The 27,528-nt window shown below is 49.9% G+C and overlaps 1 protein-coding gene across 2 annotated transcripts in view; it reads right to left on the bottom strand.

The window, feature by feature from the left end:
* The window catches only part of KCNN3 (potassium calcium-activated channel subfamily N member 3), a 149,366-nt gene that overhangs the window by 24,606 nt on the left and 97,232 nt on the right, over positions 1 to 27,528 (bottom strand). The window contains exon 4 of one of the 2 annotated variants that reach the window (XM_040998554.1): positions 3,363 to 3,407. The exons of the other annotated variant lie outside the window; for it this stretch is intronic. Coding sequence (XP_040854488.1) covers positions 3,363 to 3,407 — 45 coding nt within the window. The remainder of the gene's footprint in view (positions 1 to 3,362; positions 3,408 to 27,528) is intronic. 2 annotated transcript variants of the gene reach the window in all.

Below are 27,528 nucleotides of genomic sequence, written 5' to 3' on the forward strand. Positions count from 1 at the left end.
CTAGGGTTCAATGCCTTTAGGCATCCTTTCCAAAACTCCAGGTGTTGCCAAAATGACTTTATTAGGACATAGGGCCTTTAAGTGAAAGTTGGGTCAGGAGGATTCCTCCACTCATGCAAGGAGCTGTTACAGCCCTTATAAAGAGAGGCTTCCATGCTGCCAGCGCCTTCACCCACCCTTGTGCCTTCCAGCTACTGGCTGCCAGCTCCGCTTTCTGCCACATGAGGATGCAGTGCTCACCCCTTCCATTGGACGGTGTGACAGGCACCATCTTGGAAATGGGCAGTGGCCCTCACCAGCTTGTGCCCTTACTTGGCAACCATGCCTGCTGTTGCCTGCCTGGGCCTTGGGACTTCACAGGCTCCAGGACTATGAAACATAGATTAATGTTTTCTACAGACTATCTACTCTGTGTGATTCTGTTAGGGCACCACAAGCCGACTAAGACAATACCATGGAGGAACAAGGAGTGACCAGCCTGGAATACCAAGTGGCCCAGTCTCCCAGCCAACCCCTTGGAGGCATCTGCATAGGAAAACTAAAAGCCTGGGACACCAAGCCACCCTGGCTAGTTGCAGCAGAAAGCTGCTTCAAAAATTCAATGCACAGCATTTGGCTCTACATGAAACTTGGATGAGTTAATACATGTGTACTGCTTAGGGTAGGCCTGGAACAAGGAGGCCCACACGCAAGGCAGCCGCTGTCTTTAAAGTCCACCAGGCAGGGTCCACCCACTGCCCAGGGAGCCATCAGCAAATGTGGCTGTTCCTCCTCTCTCCGAGGTGAGGGCTGTAGCGACAGACAACCCAGGAGGCAGATGCACTGCTAGGCAGAAGGGGGACAGGGGACCCCAGAGTGCCAACTGAGGACCGCTTTTCAATGTGCACCTGGCATGCAGCACTCTGAGGCTCACAACACCCCTAAAGGTATATTCCAGGTCAGCGATTGGACACACAGAGGTTGGCCAATTGCCCAAGAGGACACAGGAGGTAACTGAAGTCAAGTCCAGGCTCTATCGCTGCCTACTGAGAAGGAGGCGGGATGTGACAGGTGCATGCCTGGAGGGGTGCTGAGCCAGTTCTAGCGAGGCCAACCTGGGCTTCAAGTATCAGTCCCCAAGGTTGCTTTGGAGAGCTGGGGGTCCCATTTTCAGAGGGCCTGGGAAGAGAATTTTGGATTTCGAGTTCAGAGCCTTGGAAGTGACTGATTCTAGGTCGCTGAAAAAAGAAATGACAAGGTGACGGGGCTTGCAGGGAAGGGTGCTCTGTAGATGGCAAACAGGATGCTTGTGAAGATGTAAAACGGGAGGCGGGGGTAGCCAGGTAAGAAGCAGGTGCAGCCTTTATCACCCAACTGAGCCCAGCCCCAGATGATCGCAGCAGCTCCTGCCCAGCTCCCATTTGAGCCATCTGCCCACCCACCGTGAGTGGGAGCAGCAAGGCTTCTCTGCGGCCTTATGTACAAGGGCAGAGGCCTGGGGCTTCTGGGGACATCTGAAGCACAGATAGTTCCTCCCCAAAACCTGGCTGATAATGACCTTCCCTGCCCTCTCCTCCATGTCCCTAGCTCCCCGGGGATGCTCCAGAGCTGCTTTTTTTCACTGGCCCATGATCCCTACTCTGTCCCTATCTGAGTCATATGGGCTGGTAGTGTTCAACTCTACCCCCACCCCCCAACCCAAGAACTGGGACTGACCCTGTTTGTTAACACCACGCCCCAGTTCTGCTGTGGCCTTGAAGGGGCAGCTACCTGCCCCTACATGCTCTCCTGCCCTGCCCTTAGTCTGTGTAAGTCTCTTTACTCCTGTCTTGGGCCTTCTGGTTGGGAGGAACAGTAGCAGGCCCTGGGCTGAGGCGGTGCTGGAAAACCAATACTATGAAGCAGCAAGACCCAGTGGCCAGGGGAGACAGAGAAGCATGAAGCCTTATGGCAGCTCCACACCACAAGCAGTGGCACATAAACAGCTATGGCAGAGTCAAAGACAAAATTGTTGGTTCATCAAAAGGATGTTCCCAGGGCCAGTGCTGTGGCCCAGTTGCTCAATTCCCTGCTAATGGCCTGGAAAAAGCAATGGAGGATGGCCCAAGGCCTTGGGACCTTGCACCCATGTGAGGGACCAGAAAGAAGCTCCTGGCTCCTGGCTTTAGCCTGGCCCTGTCCCAGCCCCATCTGTTGTGGCCATGTGGGGAGTGAACCAGTGGATGGACAATATTTCTCTTGTCTCTCTCTCTCTCCTTCCCTCCCTTTCTTGGCAATTCTGGCTTTCATGTAAATAAATAAATCTTAAACAGAAAGATCTGCTGGAAGAAGAGGTCTTGGGGAAAGCTCTAAGGACAATGAACTTGGAGGAAGGGCAAGTCATGAGAAGGGGGTTTTGGGCTTGCTGGGCTGCAGGCAAGTGACTTAACCTCTTTATGACTCAGTTTCCCTCACTGCCAAGGACTACACTGAAGCAGGCCATAAACAAGCACAGTGCCCATCCACAAGCCTGTACCCACTGCATATCAGTGATCGTTGTGGGGCTGGGGTGGGGACAGGTGCCATTGCTGGGGTTTCCAAGTGCCATGGGGAGCAGGTACCAACAGAGCCATGATGAGGCAGTCAGGAGGATGTGTTGATGTTTAGGTTGTCATAGAACTATCTGATGCACAAAATCTAAGTTCTTGCACAGAGAAGGGACGTGAGACACCTGCTCTCTGAGAATGGTTGTGCTAGCAACCTCCTATAATGGCAATGAAGTAAATCAGGGCTCTAGATGGTGAGAACTTCCAGAAGGATTACAAGTGCCCAGCGAGAAGCAACGGAGAGCCCCAAGTGGTTGACCACAAGACAGGGATCTGATTTGCAGCTCACCTCTGTGCACCTTCCTGGTTTTGCTGTGCATGCGGCTCACCAAAGCATCCACACCCCCTCACTCATTTCCTTGCAAACTCTGAGGCTTAAATCAGTGGGCCTGGCCTGTACAGCAGCACCCCTCCTACACTTCAGGTTCACAGCCTGCCTGGCTCCTATGGGGGCACTCTGAGGCAGACACCAGAGAGGCAAATGTCATTAAGTCCAAAGCAACAGACAATGTTTCTTTTTAAAATGTATTTCCAATGACTGTCCCCTCTCAAGTTTCCAAAAAAAGTCCATTTATAGGTTGGAGGGTTCCTTTTTCATTCACCATGTCAGATGCCCCAGGAACTAACTCTGTGCTGAGCAGAGGGAGACATGGCTCTTCAGAAGGCCACTCTGCTAAATCTCCACCATTGCTCCTCCCATGAGGCGGGTGAGAAAAGATGCTGAGACGCATGGGACACACCCCTGCTCTGCTGTGGCGTGGAGCATCGTCATGGAGACAAGACATGCAAGCAACTCACCAAGCAGGAAGTGATGAGCGAGAGAGCCGGCCTGGTGATTCAGGACTGTGGGAGTAGAGAGGAGGGAAAACGTTGCTAACCTAGTCACAATTTTAGAGTGGTTTACACATGTCACAAACGCACGTACTAATCTCATGCTATTTTTGCAACAGAGAATTTGGTAAGGGGGAGGGGAGCGGGCAGGTTGCATGTTTTCCTTAAAGGCCTAGGAGAAAAAGATGTGGCTTTTCTGGGAGCTGCAGGGCACTCAGTAGCATTAACATATCTTCAGGGTGGGAACTATGGGGTTTCCACCACTTTTCACTATTTTCAATTTTAGTGTATGTGCTGCTGAAGCAAGCACTTTTCACTATTTTCAAACAAACGAGCGCTAAAGATGGTGGACTCACCATGCACGTCTACTTTTGCTCCTTTGAAACTCTGACAACTACAGTTCATCGTCTCTGGCTTTTAGAAATAAGCAACTGACTGGGAATCTTCAAACATTTGAGGGATTCTTTCCCCTGAAAGACTCATCCTGATTCAATCAATTAGCCCAGCCAGGGGCAAAAAGACCCCAGATTGCTTGCAGGCCATTTTACATGGGACTTTGGAAAACAACCCCCTAATGAATGTCACAGGAGATGTAAAATCAGACATGGGTCCTACAGGATGGGCGGGGAGCACCACAAAAAGTCTACCTGGAGGGGTGGAGGTGATCGAGGTCTCCCAAAGACAGAAGAATAGAAAGTGAAACATAAAATAGAGGAGATGAGTGCCTCCGGTTATCAGTGTGGATAATAGAAGGTTTGAAAGAACAAATTGGGAACAGAAAGAAGAAGGAAGGAGAGGCAGAGGAAGGAGGAAAGTAACTATTAAAGAAACAATTTCAGGCCTGACGTATCATCGGCTCAGTGGCTAAATCCTCACCTTGCACACACTAAGATCCCATGGGGGAGCCAATTTATGTCTTGGCTACTCTGCTTCCCATCCAGAAATCTGCTTGTGGCCTGGGAAAGCAGTAGAGGATGGCCCAAAGCCTTGGGACCCTGCGCCTGTGTGGGAGACCTGGAAGAGGCTCAGGACTCCTGACTTTGGATCGGCTCAACTCCAGTTGTTGCAGTCACTTGGGGAGATTTCTCTGTATCTCCTTCTCTCTGTAGCTCAACCTTTCCAATAAAAATAAGTAAAACTTAAAAAAAAAAAAAAAAAAGAAAAGAAACAATTTCTTCTTGAGGCTAACATGGTGGCCCAACAGGCTAAACCTCTACCTGCAAGAGCCAGTTTCCTGTGTCTCAGCTGCTCCTCTTCTGATCTGGTTCCCTACTTGTGGCCTAGGAAAGCAGCAGAGGATAGTCCAAAGCCTTGGGGTCCTGCATCCTTGTGGGAGACCCTGAAGAAGCTCCTTGCTCCTGGCTTCAGATCAGCTCAGCTTCCTGCTGTTGTGGCCATTTGGGAAGTAAATCAGTACAGAGAAGATCTCTCTCTCTTACCTTCTCTCTCTGTAAAAATTTTTCCAATAAGCAAATCTTACAAAACAAACAAACCCTCCAGGCCTGAAGAGAATGAGACCTTTTTTTCTTTTAAGGTTTTTTATTCTTATTGGAAAGGAAGATCAGATTTATGGAGAGAAGGAGAGACAAAGATCTTCCATTGGCTGGTTCACTCCCCAGTCACAATAGCTAGAGCTGAGCCGATCCAAAGCCAGGAGCCAGGAGCTTCTTCTGGATCTCCCATGTGAGTGCAGGGTCCCAAGGCTTTGGACTATCCTTGACTGCTTTCCCAGGCCACAGACAAGGAGTTAGATGGGAAGTGGAGCAACTGGGACATGAACTGGTGCTTGCAAGGTGAGGATTTAGCCAATTGAGCCATCGCACCAGGCCCCAAAATTGAGTCTCTATATCAAAGAACCATTGTGGACAGCAGGCACAGGCTCCTATCTTGGCCTGGTCACTGCACCATGTTCCAGCACCAGAGGAAGGAAGACCTAACAGGAAGCTTCCAGAGAGCGCAAGGGAGCAGGGAGAACAGAGGTCAAGCTGGGAGAAACAGAACTGGAAGTGACTGGGCTTCTTCGCAGCAATGCTGGAAGCTCGAAGGCCATGGAACAAAGCCTTCCAGATCATGAAGGAAGACAGTTTCCATACCAGGGACAGCACAGCCTGGAAAGCCTGAACGCAGAGCTAAGACAATTTCAGACAAGCAAGGAAGGTTCTCAAAAGCTTCACCTCCCGTGGACCCTTCCCCAGAAGCTCCCAGGAGAGGGAGGGTCTCCAGGACAAAGGCAGGAGGAGATGCCGGCCGGAGGCCAGGAGATCACCCAGAAAACAGCATGCCTCAGCGTGCAGGAAGCCAGCCCAGATCCGAGCAGATGAAAAGGCTCTGGGAGACGTTTCCAAGAAGATGACATGGATACAACACCTGCTGTGCCTCAACTCCGTGAGAAGAGATGTAGACAGACCACAGCCAGAGTCTGGGGGTTGAATAGAGTGATAAACACACACAGCACACAGACACTGAAGCAAAGGAACACATGCTGTCATGAATAACTCCAGGAGAAAAAGTTCCATGGCAAAAGAAAACTGATCTTGGTTTACTACAAGGTTTTCCTAGGAAGAGAGTTAATTAGTGTTGACTGAGTAATGGAAATGGTGACTACTGATTTAACAAGAATGATGATGGACTCATCAAAGGACAATGGGAGGAAAGGAAAAGAGGAGGGGAGGAGGAGGGGAGGGGGAATCTCCTGCTTCCATCCTGAGAAGTGTACAGAGAATGCCTAGAACCTAAGAGGCAGGGACACTCACACGAGCAGGTTACACATTGACTTGGAGGTCGACACTACAGTCAGTGAGCACGAAGCTGCCTCTGGAGCAGGGTAAGTGGGAGTTAGTGGGGACAGCCAACACAACAGAAGGCTCGACCCCAAGCATGTGGCAGAGAACCAAAGGGGTGTGTGTTGTATGGTACATCACGTTAAACCACCATATGCAAAGCCTATATCCTGTACTGAGCACTGATTCTGATTCTGGCTGGCAGCTTCTGAACCAGCTCTTTGAGAAGGTGCTTGGAAAAGTAGTAAAAGATGGCCCATGTGCTTAAGCCCCTGCCTCTAACGAGGGAGGTGAGGATGGAGTTCCAGGTTCCTGCTTTGTCTCTGCCTATGGCTGCTGAGGCCATTTGGGAAGTGAACCAGTGAATGGAAGATATCTCTCTTTCTCTCTCTCTCTAGCTCTTTAATGCCTTGCCATTCACACAAACAAATCTTAAAAACAAAAAGAAGCAAGCCAAAGAGGAAACAAAGCACATGTAGAATTAAGTAGCAGAGCAAAAGAAGAAATTAAGCATCCAGAAACTTCCATCTAACCCCCACCTGTCGCATCCATCTGTGCATTCTCCCCCATCTCAGCCTCCACCCCATCCTGAGGTAGTCATGATCTTGCATTTCGTGTTTGTCACATCCTTGTTTTTCCTTGCTGTGCTGCCACATAGCTACAAGTCTCTAAATAATACATAATTTGGTTTTAGCGTGATTCTGAATGTCGCTGAACCAGGATGAAACTACAGGGGTGTGGTGGGTGGCTTCTCCAAGGCCCCAGTGCTCCCCCACCTGATAGAATCATACTTCCGGAAGTCTTTCCTCTCCGTGTGGGCTGGACTTAGCAGCTTGTATCTAACACACAGAACATGGGCGATGGACTTCGACTGTTCAGTTTCCTCCCTGGGAGGAGCCACCCTGGTGTTGTGTCCAAGGCCAGCCCACGGAGACGCCCACAGGGAAAGGGAGCACCGTTAACCTCTCGAGTGAGCTGGCAGGCAGATAGGGCAAGTCGCGAGATGCAACCACAAGCCTGGCCAACAGTACGACTACAACCCCATGTGAGACCTCCAGCTGGAGATGCTGTTTTTACCTGATGCTTGGGTCTCTGACCCCTAATAACCATGAGATAGTAAATATTTTTTTATTTTAAGCTGGTAGGATCAGGCCAATTTGTTATGAGGCAATACCTAGTGTGATGAACTCTTATGAGTCACATACATGTTGACACATTGGCTATAGTGTCTTCTCATTCCCTATATTTCAACATATGACTATGTTGTAATATTGTGGCATAGCAAGTAAAAGCCCCTGCCTGCGAGGCTGCCGGCATCTCCTACACACACCAGTTCCACTTCTGATCCACTTCCTTGGCAATGTGCCTGGCAAAGCAATGGAGGATAGCTCGCATGCTTGGGTCCCTGAAATCCACATGGGAGACCCAGAAGAAACTCCTGGCTTGGGTCTGGCCCAGTCCTGGCAGCTGTGGCCATTTGGTGAGTGAACCAACAGATGGAAGCTTTCTCTTGTTTTATTTCCCCACCATCTGCTCCCCAATTCTGTTTTTCAACAAATAAAATAAATCTTTATTTTAAAATAATTTTCTATTGATAGGCATTTGGATGATTTTCAAGTTTTTCCTCTTATGAGCAATACTGCCACAAACACTTTTGATCATGGCTCCCAGTGCACTGTGCAATGGTTTCTACGGGATGTACCTAAGGGTATATTTGCTTGTTTCTAATAGATATGCATATTTGGCTTTGCTAGAAAATGCCAGCTTGGGCCTAGCCCAACAACTCAATTGGCTAAATCCTTACCTTGCAAATGCCAGGATCCCACATGGGTGCCAGTTTGTGTCCTGGCTTCTCCACTTCCCATCCAACTCCCTGCTTATGTCCTGAGAAAGCAACAGAGGATGGCCCATAGCCTTGGGACACTGTACTTGCATGGGAGATGCAGAAGCTGCTGGCTCCTGGCTCTTGGCTGGGGATCAGCTCAGCTCTGGCTATTGGGGTAATCTGAGGGGTGAACCAACAGATGAAAGATCTCTTTCTCTGTCTCCCCCTCTCTTCATAAATCTGATCTGCCTTTCCAGTAAAAATAAATAACTCTTAAAAGAAAAGAAAATGCCAGCTTGTTTGTTTTCCAAGATGGAAGTACTTATCAAACTTTTTCCAGCAGTGAAAGGGTGTCTGGTTTCACCACCTGACTTTAACTCAGCACACCAGTGAATAAGCTAATATGTCCTTTGCTTCTTTGCCATTCATGTCTTCTGTGGAATGCTGATCATGACTTTGTGCATTTCCCTACAGCCTTATTTTAATCGTTCTCCGATGGATTCTCAGGGTTGTTTATACATTATAGATAACGAGAACTTGGCTAGGTTGTGTTTCGCAAGTACCTTCTTTCAGCTCATGCCCTGCCTTCCTATTTTTAAAACAGTACATCTAATGAATAGAAAATTTATTGTTATTGAGTTTAGCACTCTTCATTTAAAAGTAGTGATTAATATTATTTTAAAAGAAATTCTTCCATACCTGAGACTATAAGACTCTTTTGAGTGTTTAAAAATACTACCTTTCGGGCCTGGCGCAATGGCGTAGTGGTTAAGGTCCTCGCCTTGCACACCTGGGATCCCATATGGGCGCCGGTTCTAATCCCGGCAGCTCCACTTCCTATCCTGCTCCCTGCTTGTGGCCTGGGAAAGCAGTCGAGGACGGCCCAAAGCTTTGGGACCCTGCACCCATGTGGGAGACCTGGAAGAGCTCCTGGTTTCGGATTGGCTCAGCTCCAGCCGTTGCGGCCGGAAGATCTTCCTCTCTGTCTCTCCTCTCTGTATATTCACCTTTCCAATAAAAATAAAATAAATCTTAAAAAAAAATTACCCCATTAGCCCCATTGTTTTTCCTATGGATGACCAATTGTCCCTGCTCAACCCTTCTCCCCATGGGCTTTCACTGCTGCCTGTGCAATATGGATCTTCTGCACTGCAAAAAGGTTCCTCATTGTGTTCCACCAGCCCCTCTGTCTTGCCCTCAGGTCATGGTTATGGTCTGTCTCATGGCCTTGGCTCGGTGACATCCCAGGGTCTAACACACAAGAGGTGGTCAGTAGATGACCGCAGAGCGCGTGTAGCTGGCTTTCTGCTCTTGTTCCCCTCCCCACTCCGAGCCCCTGTGCTCCGTCATTGAGCAGAGCATGTTCAAATGACTTCAGCTGTTCTCCCAGGCAGATAAACTTCTGTCAGAGTAGCCGCCAAATTCCTTGGGCTTGGAGTCAGCCCTCATCATTAATAAGAACTCGGCTTCCTGACACGAGCTATGACCCATTACCGCTCCAGGGTGACGGAAAAGAGCCAGAGTGAAACGGCTGCCTTCTCCATCTTCTTTTCAAGAGGCCTCTGAATACTGTTTTTGTTTCAAACTAGATTTCCTTTTTCACTCTTTTCATACAGCTCTAAGTGGAATGACGGTCTGCTTTGTTGGCCCCGTGAGAGGCAGAGTCTGGCCTGTAGAGAATTCCAGCCACTTCTCAAGTATACAACCAGAGCTCCATACCCTGAGTTGGCAGAGTTCTCCACTGAAGATCCCAACCCTGGGAAGCTGACTTCACTCTCGAGTGCCCTTGGACCTTGCTGGCGCCTTCCCCACCCTCCTGGGGCATCCACTGTCTCTTGTTAGCCTGCTTTCTTCTTATCACCTTGCCCATGGACCTCTTCCTCTGGCCTCCTCTCTACCGTTGCCTTCCACACACATTTCTGTGCTCACATCATGCCTGGCATTGTCATGCCTAACCCCTGTGACAGACCCTTCAAGACCCCACACAAATCCTACCACAACCTGCCCAGCCCAACTGAGGCTTTTGCATGCAACCCCACACCACCTTCCAGCATCTACATTGTCTTGCCAGAACACCCCCAGGCTGTTGGGTATCTCCCAACACACAGGCCCTAGGGACAGACTGTGCCTCAAATGGATGTCTTTGGTGTCTGTATGAACTTGTTTTTAGTCCTACACCTTTAGTGGGAGGAATACTTGTGCCGTGTCATGCAGGGTCACTATGAGGGTTAAAGATAGCCTAAGACAATTAAAACAAAATGCCTGGCACCTAGAACACTCAACTAAAGAAATGCTGGCTGTTACCCAGGTGCTGGCTATGGTGCTGTTACTGTACCCGTGTGTATGTATGTGTGTATGTGCGTGTGTGTGTTTGTGTGTGTGTTTGTGTGTGTGTGAGTGCATGCTTAACCTTAGCCTTAGCAGAACAGAAGGCACACGGGATCTGCAGCCCAGCTCCATGACTTTCATGTCCTCCCATCTCTGTGACCTTGAGCCATTCAGTCTACTGACTCTTTAGGGAAGCAGCAGCTAACAACAGTCAGCCTGCCTGGCTCCCCAGGCCGCGGTGAGGAGCAATGTGTATGGACTTTGGCAGCTTCCCAATGGATTCGTGTGACACTTCCCAAGGAATCCCCTTGTCCTGGGCCCCCATCCTGGCACAAGAGAGAGCGCTGTACTTTTCCTTTGAATCTTCTTTGTCCTGAGGTCTGCGTGGGCTCCAGCCTCCACCCCTTGGCACGACGATCTATACTCTAAATCCTTTATTTCCATCAGACCTTATTGGCTGTACTTTCAGAATCATCTAGAATCTGACCACTTCTCACCCCACTGGTGCTGCAACCCTCATCCTCCCACCTAGCCCCGCATAGCTTTGGATACATCGAAGCTCTGTGTCCACGCACCTGCTACCCAGCCCTAGTCCAGCCATTACACATGAGGCCATGTCCCATGTCTGCTCAAAGCTCCCTGGGATCTTTCTGAACAAAAGCAGACATGGTGCTTTTAACAGCCTTGAGAACAAGCCCCTATTCCATCCCAAGCCCCGGGGTCTTTCTAAGCCAATTTCTTCCAGCCCACCCCATCCCCTGCTGGTATCTGTTAAACAGATCTTCAAAAAAAAGTTACAGGAAAACATGTTATGAAAAAGCTAGGCATGAGGCAGGTGTCAGACACAGCAGTTAAGACATGATTTAGCACACCTGTGTCCCAGACCAGAGTTCTTGGTGTCAAATCCCACCCAGCTCCCTGCCCCTGTGTACCCTGGGAGGCAGTAGGTGATCACTCAAGCACCTGGGTCCCTGCCACACATGTGGGAGATCTAGATGGGTTCCTGGTCTTCTGGCTTTGGCCGGATCCAACCCTGGATGCTGTGGGCATTTGGGCAGTGAACCAGTGGATAAAAGAGCTCTCTGTACATCTACCTCCATTTCTCTGTTCTTCCAATGGGTTGAAAAGAAATAATTTTTTTTTCTAGAATTATGTATGGATTTCAATGTTTTTTTATATATATATACTGAAATAGATGTGTCTTTTCCATCCCATGTTCTCACCAACTACTCCAAGTCTGCCCATCAGCCTCTCCAACAGCCCAGCTTGACTCCTGTCTCTGAGCCCTTGCACCTGCTATTCCTTCTGTTTGGCAGATTCTCATTATACAGTTTCAGGCCTTCGCTCAGATGCCAGCTTCTCAGTAAGGTGCTCCCTGCCCACCCTGCCTGTCGCCACCAGGCCCCAGCTTCCAGTCCTGTGCCATTCTTTGGCCCAGCAGGTCTCCCTACCTGACATAATGTATATCTGGCTTACTGTTGTCTTCTTCTTTTTTTTTTTTTTTTGCCCATGAACACTCCTTCTCCCCATTCGCAAAGAAGCTTTGTGAAGCAAAGAACTTCTGCTCACTTCCATAACCCCTGGCCCCTGCATACAACCCTTGTCAAGTGGGTGAATGAAGGAAAGGCCCTGTGCAGTCTCTGCCACAATGTTTAGCACAAGGAGCCGCCACCCCAAAGAGGAGCCCATCACAGAGTGGGCAGATGTCGCCCCGGAGTATTGGGCTTTATTCTCATACCAACTCCTATCTTGCCCAGGTCCCCAGTACACTCAGCTCCTAACATACCCAGTGTCCTCAATAAGTTGGAGCCAGCTTTGTGAAGGAAATCGGGATGAAATCACCATTTTCTAAGGGTATGAGTCGCCTTAGTTTAGAAGCATTTGAGATACCCTTGCCAGACTTGAGAAGGCATCATTGAAATTCAAAGTTAGCTGAGGAATAACCCGCTGATAGTGGCTGCAGGCCTATTGCCGCTGATTCCAGCCATGGCCAATCCGCATCAAAGCAAAGAGAAAAACAGTTCCTTCTTTTCATATAAGCCCCTTAAAATGTGAAATCAATGGTGCTAGGGGCCCCATGCCTGTGGCACCCATGTTCCCATGCTATCACTCCTTCCTCCGTGTTACCCCCTCTTCTAGACGCTGTCCTATTTTTCCAGAATTGGCCTTGAATTTAGGAAAACAAGGACGTTTCCCCTGGACCAGGGAATTCAAGGTAACAGCGCTGGCGCAGGGCAAGACAAATCTAAATCCAGTCTTTTATTTCCAACTCACAGCATGGCTACCAGGCCTGCGGGGTTCTGACACAGGGAACAAGCATCGGGGCTGCGCCGGCTTGGGCTCACGGCTTAGTAAACTCCTCTCCCAGTTTTCCGTGGGGACTTCTGACCCAGGAAGCAGGCATGGGGCCACACAGCTGGAGGCAGCCTCCTCAATGCCTTTCTGGGGGTGCCAGCTGCAGGGGTGCACACGCATGTGGCCACAGCTTTCCCTGAATCCCGACTGCCCTGGGGCGCAGGCGCTAGCGCTGCGGTTGAGGGAAGCCAGCTGCCCCTCTTCCCACAGCCCGTTTTCCTGCAGGGGAGGGCTGTCCACCGCTTTGAATGATTATTAAGTTAAAAGCCAGATGGCTCATCTGGCAAGTCCTTTGGAGTCAGTTTCTCAATGCGCAATGTTTTCTTTCTTCTTATTAAAAAATATTTCCATGTTTCCTGATTTGGAAATGTTTAATAAAATGCATGAAAATGGAGACAAACAATATGCTTGGGGGAAGCGTGTTGCAACGGAAGCGTGTCTTCCACGGTGTCTGGAGGTGGCGGGCGTGGAAGACAGTCCGACCGCTGGAGCCCGGGACCCAGCCAGCCCTGCGCTTGTTAGCTGTGTGGCCGCAATAGGGCCTGTACGTCCCTGTGCCTCAGGCTGCCCTCTCTAACACTAAGCGAGTTGATCAGTACCTGAGCTAACAAATAGAAACCCCACACTGTCTGGCATGTCCAGGCATCCTTCAGGAAGTCACTGGCCGGGTAGGAGCTGCAGCAAGTTAAGCCTCCACTTGTAATGTCAACATCTCGTATGAGCATCAGTTGGAACTCTGGCTGCTGCACTTTCTCTCCAGCTCCCTGCTGATGCACCTAGGAAAGCAGTAGAGGATGGCCGCAGTCCTTGGGGTCATCCATGTGACAGGACAGAGTTCCAGACCCGAGGCTTCAGTCTGGCCCAGCCTGCTCACTGCAGCCATTTGGGGAGTGAAAAGTAGATGGAAGAGCTAGCTCTCTCTCTCTCTCTCTCTTTTTCTCTCTCTCTACTTCTTCTCTACTCCTCTCTAACTCTACCTTTCAATACATAAACAAATAAATAAATAGCTTAAAGTAAATGGAAAAAAGAACAAGAAAATATTCATATTGGTGCAAAAGATTTTCAAATCTGTGTAGCTTTTTTTTTCTTACAACATACATTTTCCATGAACTTTTGGAAGACCCCCTCCCCCCAATCCCCAATGCATGGGTTTCAAAAATTTCTACTCTAAAATGCCCCTCCCCACATTCTCATTCCTTCTCCTGCCTTCAGGGGGAAGTAGTTTCTGGCCCTCCACCCTCCAGGGAATGGAGGGACCTGGGTCTGCCTGTGGAATCCCAGTCTCCTCATGCTGGGCTTGTTCAGCTAGCAAAACATGACTGGGCTCTCCACAACACACAGCAGTAAGTGTGGCAGGCCAGCGCAGCACCTCACTGAGTAGACAGCTGCCTGGGAAGCTCAGCTGACCCTTAACCCTGCCCATGACCTGCTTCCTCCATGCTTGCCAGGAGGTGGGGCTCCCCAACACACAGCCTTCCTTGTTCTGTATTTCCTATGTGTGGGCTACAGCAGCTACTCTCCTGCCAGGCCAGGACACCCGGCCTGGCTGGACTCCCTGTGTGTAGTCACCCTACGTGGTCTATCCCCTCCCCTATACACACCTGCCGGCAAGGTGACTCTGGCCTAATACACCAGACTCACACCTGCTCCAAATCCCACAGTGGCTTCCACGGGCCCGGGGTGGAAGGAGTAGTGCTCGCAGCCCCCCTCTGTGGACATACCATGGCACACCAACATATATAGGAGACTGACTGTGACTGAGGGGTGGACATGTGTGGCTGACGGGTTGCTCGTGGCGGTGCCTTCCGTGTTGTCCCGGGAGAGCATCCCTCCAGCTCCTATGCACTCTGCTTTGCCTTTTTGGATGGAAAGGAAAGCCTGGGGCTCCCTCTAGTCTGACCGAGATGATTTAATAACCTGGGGCAAACCCACATGGAAGTCAGGTGCCTGAACAGCACCTCCCCTGCGCTGCTGCAGTGAAACAGTTGCAAATGGAGGCTGGGAGTCGGCTGGTGCATGTGGGCCTCTGTGTCTGCAACTGCAGTGCCCAATCACACAGGTAGAAACTCTATACTGAATATGGCCTCTCCTCCCCACCCCCTTTGGCCATTATTGCCTAAAAATCAAGCATAATAGTTACTCACATAACATGTACAATGCATTGGGCATGTAAGTTATTCAGAAATGACTTTTAAAGGATATGGGTAGATACACATACCAGGCCATTTGTGTCAGGCTCCTGAGTATGCAAGGATATGGGGGCCTGTAGAATGTTCTGGAACCAGTTTCCCCAGGATCCCAAGGAATGACAGGAGTCACAGAGCCTGCAGACTGTGAAAAGGCCCCTGTTTTGCTCCAGGACCATGGGGGTGAGGGAGGGGGGATGGGGGTGATTCAACTGTGGCCTCTAGCACACAGTTGCCCATTCTGCCTCCACTCCCACAACCTCTACCTCTGAGCCCCTCTGCTGGGAGCCCCCTTGGCTACAAAAGTCACCTCCTGCAGTAACCTTCCTAGTTTTCAAACCCCCTTTTAACCTCGTGCCCTCTCTGCTACTTCTCACCTCCCCCGCTCCCAGGGCTGCAGCATCCTTCAGCACCTGAATGTCAGCCCTGGCTGGCAGGACTGGGAGGAAATGCAGGAGACCTATCTGTGGTCGAGGGCAGTAATGCTTGTACATGCCAGCCTCATCATGTGCACACCAAGGGCCTGTGCTGTCTGTGTGAGGCCAGCGCTGGTCACTGCTCTTTCTCATGGTTTTTACTAGGCTCCCCGGCCCCCTGACCTTGGACTTGAGCCTGTCCCGACAGCCACCATCAGTCACTGGAGTGCTGACTCCCTTACAGCTCTCTGCTCTTTCATACACAGAGACAAGAAAAATGGCAGGTGGAGCTCCTGCACTGTATTTCCCCGGGGAGCCGAGGCAGGAGCTATTTCTCATCTGGCTTTAAGGCTGGGGTCCATCTCTGTCAGGCACCAGGATAGGACAGGGCGGGGGATGGGGGGAAGGGAGTTAGTGGGCCTTTTTTAAAGAGGAAAAAGCATCAGTATCATTTGTCAGTTGTGTCATGCGTGGGGCCGTCCTTTCCTGGTTTTGGAGCTGGAAACCCAGGCTCTGCTGGGCCCTGTTGCAGAATGAAGCCCTCCCACTGAGTGGCTGCACAGAACGGGCAGCCTAGTGCTGCCTGGAGCCCACAGTCCCTCCTTGGCCATGTGACACCCCTCGAGGAAATGGCAGCTCAGAGTGACTGAGACCAGAGACCTGCCCAGGTGCGTGCCCCAGGATCTGTGTAACATCGAGCTATGCCTCATGAGGCAGGGCTGTCTTGTACAGCAGCATAGGTTGTACACTGGGCAACTACAGGGAACACCACTCTCTAAGATGTCATCAGTGTGAGTGGCACCTCCTGGAGGGACATGCTGTGTAGATGCCGGCACTGGCAGGGGCCCTGAGGAGAGAAGGGGATGGGGTGTGGGGCTTTCCAAAGAGAATGGATGAAAGGAAGGGGGTCGCCTAGGGAGGCAGGAGCTGTGGAGGGCACAGAGCTACAGTCATGCTTGGTCAAGGTGAGCGCAGGAGGGAAGAACACAATGGCAGTGGAGTGGGGGGACACCGCAGGAAGGAGCTTCTATTCCCCAGTGTGGTGAAACTTCCCAGGCGGGACATGGGAGCTCCAGCTATGTGGTCTCCATGCCACTGAAAAGGTTGGGTGCCTGGGAGGGGCCTCAAACAGGAGAGCTGCAGTTGCTACTCTGCAGAGTTTGCAAAGCATGTTGGGGTGAGGAGGAATGGAGAGGGAGGGAAGAAAAGGAGGGAGAGAGTAGGTACTTGGGGCAGAAGAATGTGAGGGCAAGGGTGCCAGGGCCTAATGCAGGGGTACACACAGCAGGTCAGGTGTCACAGTGGTGGGGTTGGGGGCTACAGGGTGCTCCCCGCCACAAGCAGACACACAGGGAGCACAGTGGGCGCTCACCCCTGAGATCTTTCCACAGGCCCAGGGAGAGGCGCACCTGCCCTGCCTGCTGGGAGCTGGCTCTGATCCAGTGAAGAAAATAGTGGCTGGGCAGAGTGGGGGAGAGAGAGAGAGAAGAGGGAGACGATGGATTGGTCCAAGCCTACCCATCATCCATCCCACAGTCAAATCATGTGAACTTTGGTTGACATGATGAACCAGAAAGTTCTGGAAAACACCAGAAATAATACTAACCCCACCCCTTCTCTTGCTCCTCTCCTCCTGCCCCAGAGCCGTATGAAAGCATAGGGAAGGGACAAGCTACATGCAGAATTCTTCTGCTTCTCACGCTAAGAAGTTCTCAACAGAAGAAAGGGGGGTACAGGACAAACAGGAGAGGGTGTGATGATGGCGGCTGCACCAACCTCCTGTACCCATCTGAGACGGAAGAACTGGAGCCTGGCAGTGTGAGTGGCTGTCATTCTTGGAGAATGAGCATGCGCTTGCCTCATGATCTTCCCGGGCTAGAGAGCTGGGAGGGATGGAGAGCGGATGGTGCAGCCCTAGCCTCAAAACGCCAGAGGCACACAGGAGGCTTGTCCCCAGTCAGTCTGAGGATGACAGGTGTCATTCTGTCACACAGCTGGGAGTGCCACAGTGGCTGTGCTGAGGGTCTGTGCCCACCTGCGGGTTTGGGGAAGGGTGTTGATCTTGGAGTCTTAGCCAGGCCAAGTTCAGCACTGGCAGAAACCACCTGGTGGACCTCACCCAGGCTGACCATGCTCCAAAGAGCTGCGGCACCAGTCGTCCCAAAGCCACAGAGCCACAGAGCCACAGCTGACTGCAGATGCCTCGTCCCTGGGCACCTGGGATCCAGAAGCAGGAAGGGAGGACTCTGAAAGAGTACGGATGGCGACCCTGTGAGTTACTGAGGAAGCTGATCTATTCAGCGGTATGTCTGCCTCCTCCCTTCTATCTTTTCAGACACCCCAGGGGCCCCTGGAGCTTCCTTCCTTTAGCATCCTGCCCCTGGCTCTGCATCAGAAGCAGCTACCCCAGAAGAGGCGCGTTATGGGTTGCCAGGCAACCAGCTGCTGCCCTGGGGAAGTCCAGGCCACCAGTGATACTTCCCAGGACAGGAAGCTGGCAGAGCAGAAGACCCAGCCGGGGAGCAGAAAGGAAGCTGGGTGGGCAGACATTGGAGTGGAGCCAGCATGGAAGGGAAGTGCCAGAGCCAGGCAACTCTCTAGGGGTGGGAGGTGGGGAACAGGAGAAGACAGGGACGGGAGAGGAAAGGCTGTCCTCTTGGGGGCTAAGTCCTAGAAAGACCTCCTTTTACAGTCAAATCTATGGTGACAACGGCTGTGATTCCTTATTCTGCTGTTGCATGTCCTTCAAGAGACACCGAGAAGGAAGGACACAATCTCCACTGATGTTCCAGGGAGCTTGACTGTGTCTAAGGCAAGATGCTCTCCCAGCTGCGGCTACAGCAGAGCCCATCTATGGGTCTGTTTGCTGCTCCACTCCAGGGTCCGTGGGCTCAACAACCTTCAGGCATTCAGCACATGGGGGGAAAGTTGGATGGCATTACTGGGGTTCTACAGAGGGTACATGAGTGCTGTGGTGGGATGGGGATCCCCAAACAGCAGAGGAATGCTGCTTGCGTTACTCCCAAAGCTTTAACATTCCAAACTTGTAAGGGTTGGCCACAGAGCAGAAGCTGGGTAGACCAGATGGCCATGAATTCTAACACTACTTCTTGAGCATTCTGTTAGATCTTGTTTAGGGAGAAACAATGGGGTAATGATCACTACCATCACCACCACTACAGGAACTCCTGCACTGCCCCAGGCCTCAATCTGTCCTTCAGTGAAATGAAGATAATACTGCCCACAGTTATTGGGAGAGGTCAGTTGGATGTCACATGTTAAAATCCAGTAACCGGACAGACAAATGTGCCATCTCCTCCTTCTGGCTTGAGGTCACCCTCAGCAAGGCTTCAGAGAGCCTGGCCAGGGGCACCCGCCCTCTGCCTTGGCGTCATTTGGCCACAGTGACAGGTCCATAACCTCAGGGGCCCGTGGTCTTCATTTCTAGAATAACAAAAGGCGTGTTTCTTCCCTAAATAGCATCCACAGTTTAAGTTATAAACAGGAACAAAACAAATTAAGAATATTAGTAACTAAGTGGAAACAATTATATATGTTAAGCTTGACAAAATAATTATACAGCTATTACCCAATAATTATGTTCACATTTACTTAGCTCTGTAAATTGACAATATAGGTGTTTATCACTTTGATATAAACTTTGAGGGGGAGGGTGGTCAGTTTTGTTGTGGCCTAGTAATTCAAGCTACTGTCTTCAGTTCCGGAATGCCCTGAGTGCTGGTTTGTGTCCCAGCTGCTTGCTTTCTGATCCAGCTCTCTGCTAACAGCCTAGGAAAGCAGCAGAAGATGGCCCAAGTACCTGAGACCCTGCACTTGCATGGGAGACCCAGAAGAAGCTCCTGCCTGCTAGCTTTGGAATGGCCCAGCTGATGCTGTAGGGACATTTAGGTGGGAACCAGCAGTTGGAAGATCTCTCTGTTTTTCTCATTGTAACTCTTTTCAAATGAATATATAAATATTCAAAAATAATTTTTTTCCCAAGAAAAGTCTAGGCAGTCACTACACCCCACCCCACCCACTGAAGGACAAGAGCCCTTTTCTACCCATGTCTATTCACAGGAAGTGGTTTTTTAGGCACCAGATAGCAACCCTCACCAAAGCAATCAGACAACCACTCAGCCCAGGCAGAAAGTAAAGCTGGAGGCACTGGGCATGCTGCGTCTTGCTCCTGTGGCCCCTCACAGCCCTGCCCTGTGACTCCTCCAACCTCACAGAACTCCACAGCCAGCAGTCAGGACTCTGGCTCCTGCAGGTCAGAGACTGGGACAAGTTGCTAAACCCCACAAAGCTGTGTTGCTCTGATCATTAAAAGAGGCTGCTGGGTTTCCTGCCCCACCTGGTGACTCCTGAGAGCCCCTGGGAGACACAAGAACCTTGATCCACCTAGAAAAGAGTGAGGACAGGCCGTGTTCCAGTCGACACCTGGAAACAATGAGGCCTGAGCAGGAGAGGGCCCCGGGATGGCTGAGAACCCACTGCAGCCATAGGCTCTTATTTGAGGCAGGGTGAGCAACTTACCCAGGCTCATGAGTTGTTCTGTTACTTAAAGAGGTGGAAAGTCCAGGTTTTCCGATCGCAGGTTTTCTGGTTAATAGGCCATTCTTCGAGCACTACAACTTGACCTGTTATAGTCCCAACCACTTCAATTGTAACTAACCCAACTGGACCCAACTGATCTTACTGCAGGTTGACTGCTGAGATCCATTAACACTAATTTCAAGAAGACAGGGGCCTCCTCCAGAGAGCAGCTGAAAAGGTATTTTGGGGTGTAATTGGAAGTTTACAGTCCAGTGTAAGACAGAAAGGGACTTGGTTCAGGGAGGTGGCAGGATGACAAGTTGAATGGCTGTACAGAACCAGAACCACAAGCTTTGAGTCATGGCTTGGGATGGAGGAGGGTGGGCTCAGCATGGTGAACACTTGTGTGCCCAGAGATAGCTGTGTGACCCAACAACCATTGAAGGAGAACTCAGGAATGAGTTATTAACCATAAGGATGGCTTTTCCCCAGCCACATGACCAATGGATGCAAATGTGAGCAAATATCTCTTCTACATCCTAAAAGGATGGCCCAAAAGCTTTGGGCCCCTGCATCTGTGTGGGAGGCTGAGAAGAACCTCCTGGCTGCTGACTTCAGATTGGCTCAGCTTTGGCCATTGCGGCCACTTGTGGAGTGAGCCAGCAAAAGGAAGATTTTTGTCCTCTGTCGCTCTTTCTTTGTAAATCTGACTTTCTAATAAAAATGAACAAAATCTTTTAAAAACAAAAGAACAGAAAATCATTGAATGGTGAAGGCATATAGTGCAGTGGTTAAGCTGACACTTCGGATGCCCACGTGCCATAGTGGAGCATATGGTTTGAGTTCTGCTGACTCCTTACCCAGCTCCTTAATGGGAAGCAGCTGATGGTGACTCAAGTACTGGAGTCCCTATCACCAGCTGGGAGACACTGGTGGGATTTCAACCTCCTGGCTTCAGCCTGGCCTAACCAATGCAGGTATTATGGGAAGAGAATGAACTAGCAGACAGATCTCTCTCTGCCTCTGTCTCACTCTACCTTTCAAACCAGGGCAGAAACAAAGATCTTCCATCTGCTGGTTCACTTTCCAAAGTCCACAATGGCCAAAGCTGATCTGAAGCCAGGAGCCAGGAGCTTCTTTCGGGTCTCCCACATGGGTGCAAAGTCCCAAGCATTTGGCCCAACCTCTGCTGCTTTCCCAGGCCATAAGCATGGAGCTAGATGGGAAGTGGAGCAGCTGGGACCCAAACTGGTAGCTATATGGGATCCCGGCACTTTCAAGATGAGGATCAGTCAATTGAGCCATCATGCTGGGACCAAATAAATAAATATTCCCCCAAAAAAGTGGTGGTGTATCTAGTCTTGTAGAAGTTGCCTAACACCAAGTGCTCCCTGTAAAAACAAACAAACAGAGATGGACAGGAGCCATTTGTCACTCTGAGTCCTGCTGGTTCCCACGTGGCCATCAGCCCTTGAGGGAGACACGGAGGAGAAACCAGCAGCAGAGCTGAGGCTGCAGACCGCAGCTGTTGGGAGTGTCAAACCTCAGCAGGCATGTGGCCCAGGCACTCTCCCTAACACCCACATTCCCTGGGGAGCCCAGACCCTTCCAGAAGCTACACCGAGGTTGGATTAACAGGAGAGTCATGCTGGGGAAATGGGAGGTGATCCGGTGCTTGGGGAGCTGTGCACAGTCTAGGGCCTCCACTTGGAGGGATGGCTAATGACCAGGGAGCAGGGAAAAGCCATTAGAGATGGTGGTCAGAGAAAATAAATGGCAGAATTACACGGGCCGGCATTGTGATATCACAGGTCAAGCTCCCACCTGCGACGACAGCATCCCATGTGGGCGCCGAGTCATGTCCCAGCTGCTCCACTTCTGATCCAGCTCCCTGCTAATGACCTGAGGAAAGCAGTGGAAGATGGTCTACCCCTATGGGAGAGCCAGATGAAGCTCCTGGCTTTGGCCTGACCGAGTCCCAACCAAGCGGTCTTCCCTGAGCCAGGGTTTTTTTGTGAATCTTCCCAAGGTCACATGTTGTAAGAGTGTGAGTGAGGTCCCAGAACCACATCTGGCTCGACGTCAGTGGTTCACCCATAACCTGTGCTGCCTGGACTTGTTTTGTGTGGACACAGACAGCAAGGGCAGGATCTGCAAGGAGGCACACCGTAACCGCTATTCCTAGGCTCTGTGGCAGAGCTGCCTGTGGGCAGCCCGAGGGGCGCGAGGGGAACAAGTGGCCATCCACAGTGAGAGCTCCTCATCCCAGAGGGGTGTTGAACACAGGCTGTAGGACAGGGCAAGTTAAACACACGGGGAAGGTAAACAGTGCAACAAGGACTAAGCCAGTTGTTTTAACCTTTGAGTTCAGGCTGTGCCTGGCACAGAAGGAACCCTTGGATGCTCAGGGTCATTGCCATGAAGCTGTTTCCCTATGCCCAGCAGCTGACATCCTGAAAAATTTTCAAATAGAGGCTTATTAGCTAGGCTCCATGCCCCTTGCTTGTGGGAGTGGCAGAGCCCCCTCTGGGCCTAAGTAGGTGAAACTATAAGTGTAGTAGGGATAGTGGGGACAGTCCTAAAGAACCAAGGGGTCCTAGTTGCCCCTGAACTCCTAGACTGAAAGGAGCCAGCATTGTGATGCAGCATGTTGGGCCCTTGCAGCAGCATCCTATATGGGTGCCAGTTCAAGTCCCAGTTGCTCTACTTATGACCCAGCTCCCTGCTAATGCACCTGGGAAAGCAGCAGAAGATAGCCAATGTGTCTGGGGCTCTAAACCCATGTGGGAGACCTGGAAGAAGCTTCTGGCTTTGGACTGGCCCAGCCCTGGCTATTGTGGTCATCTTGGGAGTGAACCAATAGATGGAAGATCTCTCTCTCTCTCTCTCTCTCTCTCCATCCCTTTGTGACTCTGCCCTCTAAATAAATAACCAAATCTTTAAAAACAAACAGAGAAGCAAACTCTTGGGCACAGCCCAGAGGAGGGAACTGGCATTAGATCAGGGCACAATGAAGTAGCAATTACTCAGAGAATGCCAGGTCTTCCATCCACTGGCCAGGGTTGGGTCAGGCTGAAGCCAAGACCCTGAAACTCCATTGGGTTCCCCAACATGGGTGCAGGACACAGCACTTCTGTAGCTTTCCCAGGTGCATAGGGCCACATGTTGGAAATGGAAGATGACCCCGGGAAAGCCCATGCTGGGTTAGCAGAGCAGGCGGGCAAGGGAAGGAGGCATGCTGGACTGTCAGGGCACGTGGGGCAGGCTCTGTGGGGCTGAGGTGCCAACCCTGTGCAGCACAGGAAATGAAGGGCACAATGGGATCACAAGGAACACGCCAAACAACCCCAAAGTTAAAAACTGGAAAAGTTGACAAAATCTGAATTTCCTGTCTTGACTAATGTCAGCCACAAATAGGTGTGGCTAATACAGCCACAGGAACCCATCCCTCCCCCCTCAACCCTTTTGGGCCCCTCCAAGGCCTCCCACCATTGTAGGATTCTTGGAACTGTTTCCTTCCAGTGGTATGGCACTTTTCAATTGGCATCAGAAACAGGAGTTAAGTTCCAGCACCTGTAAGGCACCTGCCATAAGACATGAAGTACCCCACCCCTCCCATGCAGCTAGTACAGCATCTTCCGTGTGCCATCAACAGCAGATTCGGTAATTCTAGGGAGAAAGGTTGAATGACTGTCCCTAGCGGGAGGAAGTATTCCAGACCTGAGCTGGGCCTTCCCACTGCAAAATTCCAGAAAGCAGGGAAGTTTGGTCACTTCGCAACAGGACGGAGTGGAGGGAGGGAGATGCAGATGGAAGATAGCGCAGACTGGAATAGGAGCTGTGAAGTCGACTTCACTGGGAACCCATGATGGCTTCTCTCTGCATTATTCAGTTATCTTAGTACCCTCATTGCCCCAAATGTAGACTTGGCTTCAGAATGTGAGGTTCACAGTCAGTTGTTGGCAAAGTAGTAAAGCACCAGCTTGGGACAGCTGCAACCCATCCTGGGCTGGGTTGGAGTCTCTGGCTTGGTCTCTCTGCCTTTTGGGGAGCCAGCACAGTGGCATAGCATGCTTAACCTTTGCCTATGGTGCCAGCATCTTATATTGGCACCGGTTCGTGTCCCAGCTGTTCCACTTCAAATCCAGCTCCCTGTTTGTGGCCTGGGAAAGTAGTAGAGAATGGCTCAGTCCTTGGGCCCCTATGCCCTTGTGGGACCCCTAGAAGAAGCTCCTGGCTCCTGTTTTCAGATGGTCTCAGCTCTGGCCCTTGTGGCCATTTGGGGAGTGAACCAGCGTATAGAAGATCTCTCTCTGTGTCTCTCCTTTCTCTGTAAAATCTGTCGTTCATATTAAAAAATTATATCTTTCTAAAAAACCACATCTTTCAAAAAACCCATTTTTTAAAGAATGCATATTTTACATAAATTCTCCTATGTCTCCATTTCTTGATTCTTCTTTCTAAGAAATATCCTACATTAATGATATTATTTAATATACCTAAAAGCATGAAGAAACTAGATGAAACTTAAGTGCCAACAAACCCAGAAATATCATAAATGAAAAAGAAGAAAGGCTTGTTCAATCAAAAACAGCAGGAAATGTGGCACTAGGGAGAAACCAGAATGGAAGTCCCTCTGTGGACAGAGCCCAGTGGTGGCCCTGGTGCTCCAGACTGGACATCAATCTGGGCACTGCCCGTGGCTGGCTGTTCTGCTCTTCCTCCTCAGCCCCTCCCCCGACCATGTCCCCATTCAGTCCTCTCTGCACCCCTAACCTGCTTCACACTGCTCCGGCCTTGACCTTTACTACAAGCTCTCTAGGATCATGGCTGGGCCCTGAGCCTGGCTGGCCTGGAACAGGCACAGTGGGGCCTGTAAGTAGTGCCTCCCATCCCAGGGCACCTGCCACAAGCTGCCCCTGGTGCCAGGAGCTCCCCTAAGTCAGCAGCCATAGTGGACCCAAGCACCAGGACTGGCATGCAGGCACCTGTCTGCTCAGGCCTAGGGCTGCCAAGTAGGAAGGGGAGACCTCTGGGAAGTATCATTCAACAGCACTTCTCAGAGAGAACCATGTTTAAAACAACCATTTCCCATGTTTCTGAATCCAGTCCTGCTTTGATAAAAACTTGAGTTCCTATGGGAGACGAAGAGGGTGCCTCTGTCAAGGGCTTTGCAGTAAATGCTGTCTCTCTCTCTCTGTTCAAAACAGTCAAGGATCTATGTGACTGCATGCTCACCTTAGAAACTCTAATGTGCAATGAGCACCGCAGAGAGCAGCTTTAGGGGTGATGCTTCCAGCACTTTCATGTGTCATGTGTACCTGTATCAACTGGCAGCACCCTGTACAATACCATTATGTGCATTCCTTGTCCAGAAATGACACCATGACTACTGTCATACCTTAGCATCATCTTCAAAAGGCTATGCTATGGATTTTTAAAAAATACTTACTTGAGAGAGAAAAAGAAAGTGGTGTGGCGAGACACAGGGAGAGTGAGAGAGAAGAGAGCAGACTCAGAGAACTCCCACCAGCTGGCTTTCACCGCCACAGGACCTTTCCCTGGCTGAAGCTGGGTGAGTCCAGGACTCCTGTTTGGGGAACAAGAGCCCACTTAAGCCATGATCCTGCCTCCCAAGGGTCCACTTTAGTGGGAAGGTAAGAGCTGGACACTAAATGCAGGCACTAGGACAGAGGATGCAGGCTTTTGCATATATATATATATATATATATATATATATATACTAGTGCTTACAGGCAATGGATTAGTCACTCAAACTATCTCTCAGGCCTTAGGGCCCAGCATGATAGTATAATGGCTAAATACTCACTTTACATCCACTGGGATCCCATATGGGCGCCGGTTTATGTCCCTGCTGCTCCACTTCCCATCCAGCTCCCTGCTTGTGGCCTGGGAAAGCAGAAGAGGATGGACCCTGCACCCACGTGAGAAATGCGGAAGAAACTCCTGGCTCCTGGCTTCAGCTGAGCTCTGGACATAGTGGCCACTTGGGGAGCAAACCAGCAGATAGAAGATCTTTTTCTATCTGCTTCTCTCTGTATATCTGGCTTTCCAATAAAATAAATTAATAAATAAATCTTTTTTTTTTTTTTTTAAGATTCATTTACTTAAAAGGCTAAAGCCAGGATTCAGAAACTCCATCTGGGTCTCCCACTGCTGGCAAAATCTCAAGCACATGGGCCATCAGCCGCCCGTTTTCCAGGCACGTTAGCAGCAGCCTGTATTGGAAGCAGAGCAGATGGGATTCACACACTCTGATATGGGCTATATGGGACTTCACTGCCAGTTTCAGGTGTCTTTGTGGCCACACCAAACGCTCGCCTGGAGGTGATCCCTTCACAGCTGCCCAGTCACTCACCATTAGAAGTGCTGTAACGAATTGGGTCATTCAAAGCCTGGACACGTAGTCACTGTGTCATGCGTCCCTATGGCTGATGGCACCAGGCTGAAGAACCTTGCTACAACTTGGTGATTCCATTAAACTAGCTTCCTGGAGAATTGCTGGTTTAAAGTTACAGACTTTCCAAGGCTTCTATGACATACTGTTCCTGGTGCTTTTCAGAGAGGTAGTGCTAATTTCCTTCTTGCCCTCCATAGCCAGACAACCCAGCCCCCTCCAGTAACCTTCCCCAGCACTGACTTACGCTCATGTACATTGTTTCTCAGCCCTAGAAGAGAAAAAGCAATCTGCCTTGCCGCTTTAATTTGCAGTTCTTTGGTTTAATGAGGCTGAAGGTATGTTGTATGTTTCATTTGATGGGCTTTATGTATCTCTTCCTTTGTGGTTGTCTTTATTTTTAGTCTTTTTATGATTTTTTTTTTCTGGGTAGGTGCTTCTTTCTGATTGGTTCTAAGCCTGTTTTATGTAGCCGAGGTATCTATCTTTTGCCACTTTAGCTGCAAATTTTCATCCTACTGGAACATTTGATTTTTAAATAAGTCAATATATATCCTCTTTGAAGGACAGAGATCTAACATTTGCATGTAGGGGTAATCAAACACACTCGTTTCTTCGTGTCTCTTCTCTTTGGAGATTTTCTGTTTCACAGTTCCTTCCCATCTCGGCATTGATTTAGGATTTCACTTCATCTTCGGGGGCTTGCTCATGGCTGCTTTTACGGTTGCTTCTTAAATCCACCTGGAAGTTATTTTGGTGGATGGCAAGAGGCGATTTTCCCACCAACTTTCCAATTTCTCCATTACCATTTATTGAATAATCTATTGCTTCCTAATTGGTTTTCTTTCTCCCAGATAAGGTTCTTACGTGTGAGGCTTTATTTCAAGCTTGCTTATTAGGTTCCATTGATCTGTCCTTACTAACTTTTCAGTAATGCCAGAGGGATTTAATGACTCTTTGTTTTACATCACATTTTAATATCTAACAGAAAAAGCTTTCCTCAGTAGCCTCCCCTTTTTAAAAAAAGTTAAATATTCTAATTTATGAAAATATCATCAAAATCAGTGGTTATTCTTAAATTTTCTAATTTTGCTTGTTTTCAAACACAACATCTGATTACATTTATTAGAAAATATTATCTCTAAGATTTGTAAATTTGTTTTTTTAAGAGTTTATTTGTAAAGCAAAGGGCAGAGTGACAGAGCGAAGGAGAAGAACAGAGAAAGATCTTCCATCCACAAATGATCTTCCATTCCCCAAAGACCACAATGGCCAGGCCTGGGCAA

This window comes from Ochotona curzoniae, unplaced genomic scaffold (assembly GCF_017591425.1).
Source record: "Ochotona curzoniae isolate NIBS_2020 unplaced genomic scaffold, NIBS_Ocur_1.0 scaffold_1037, whole genome shotgun sequence".
Taxonomy (NCBI): Eukaryota; Metazoa; Chordata; class Mammalia; order Lagomorpha; family Ochotonidae; genus Ochotona; species Ochotona curzoniae.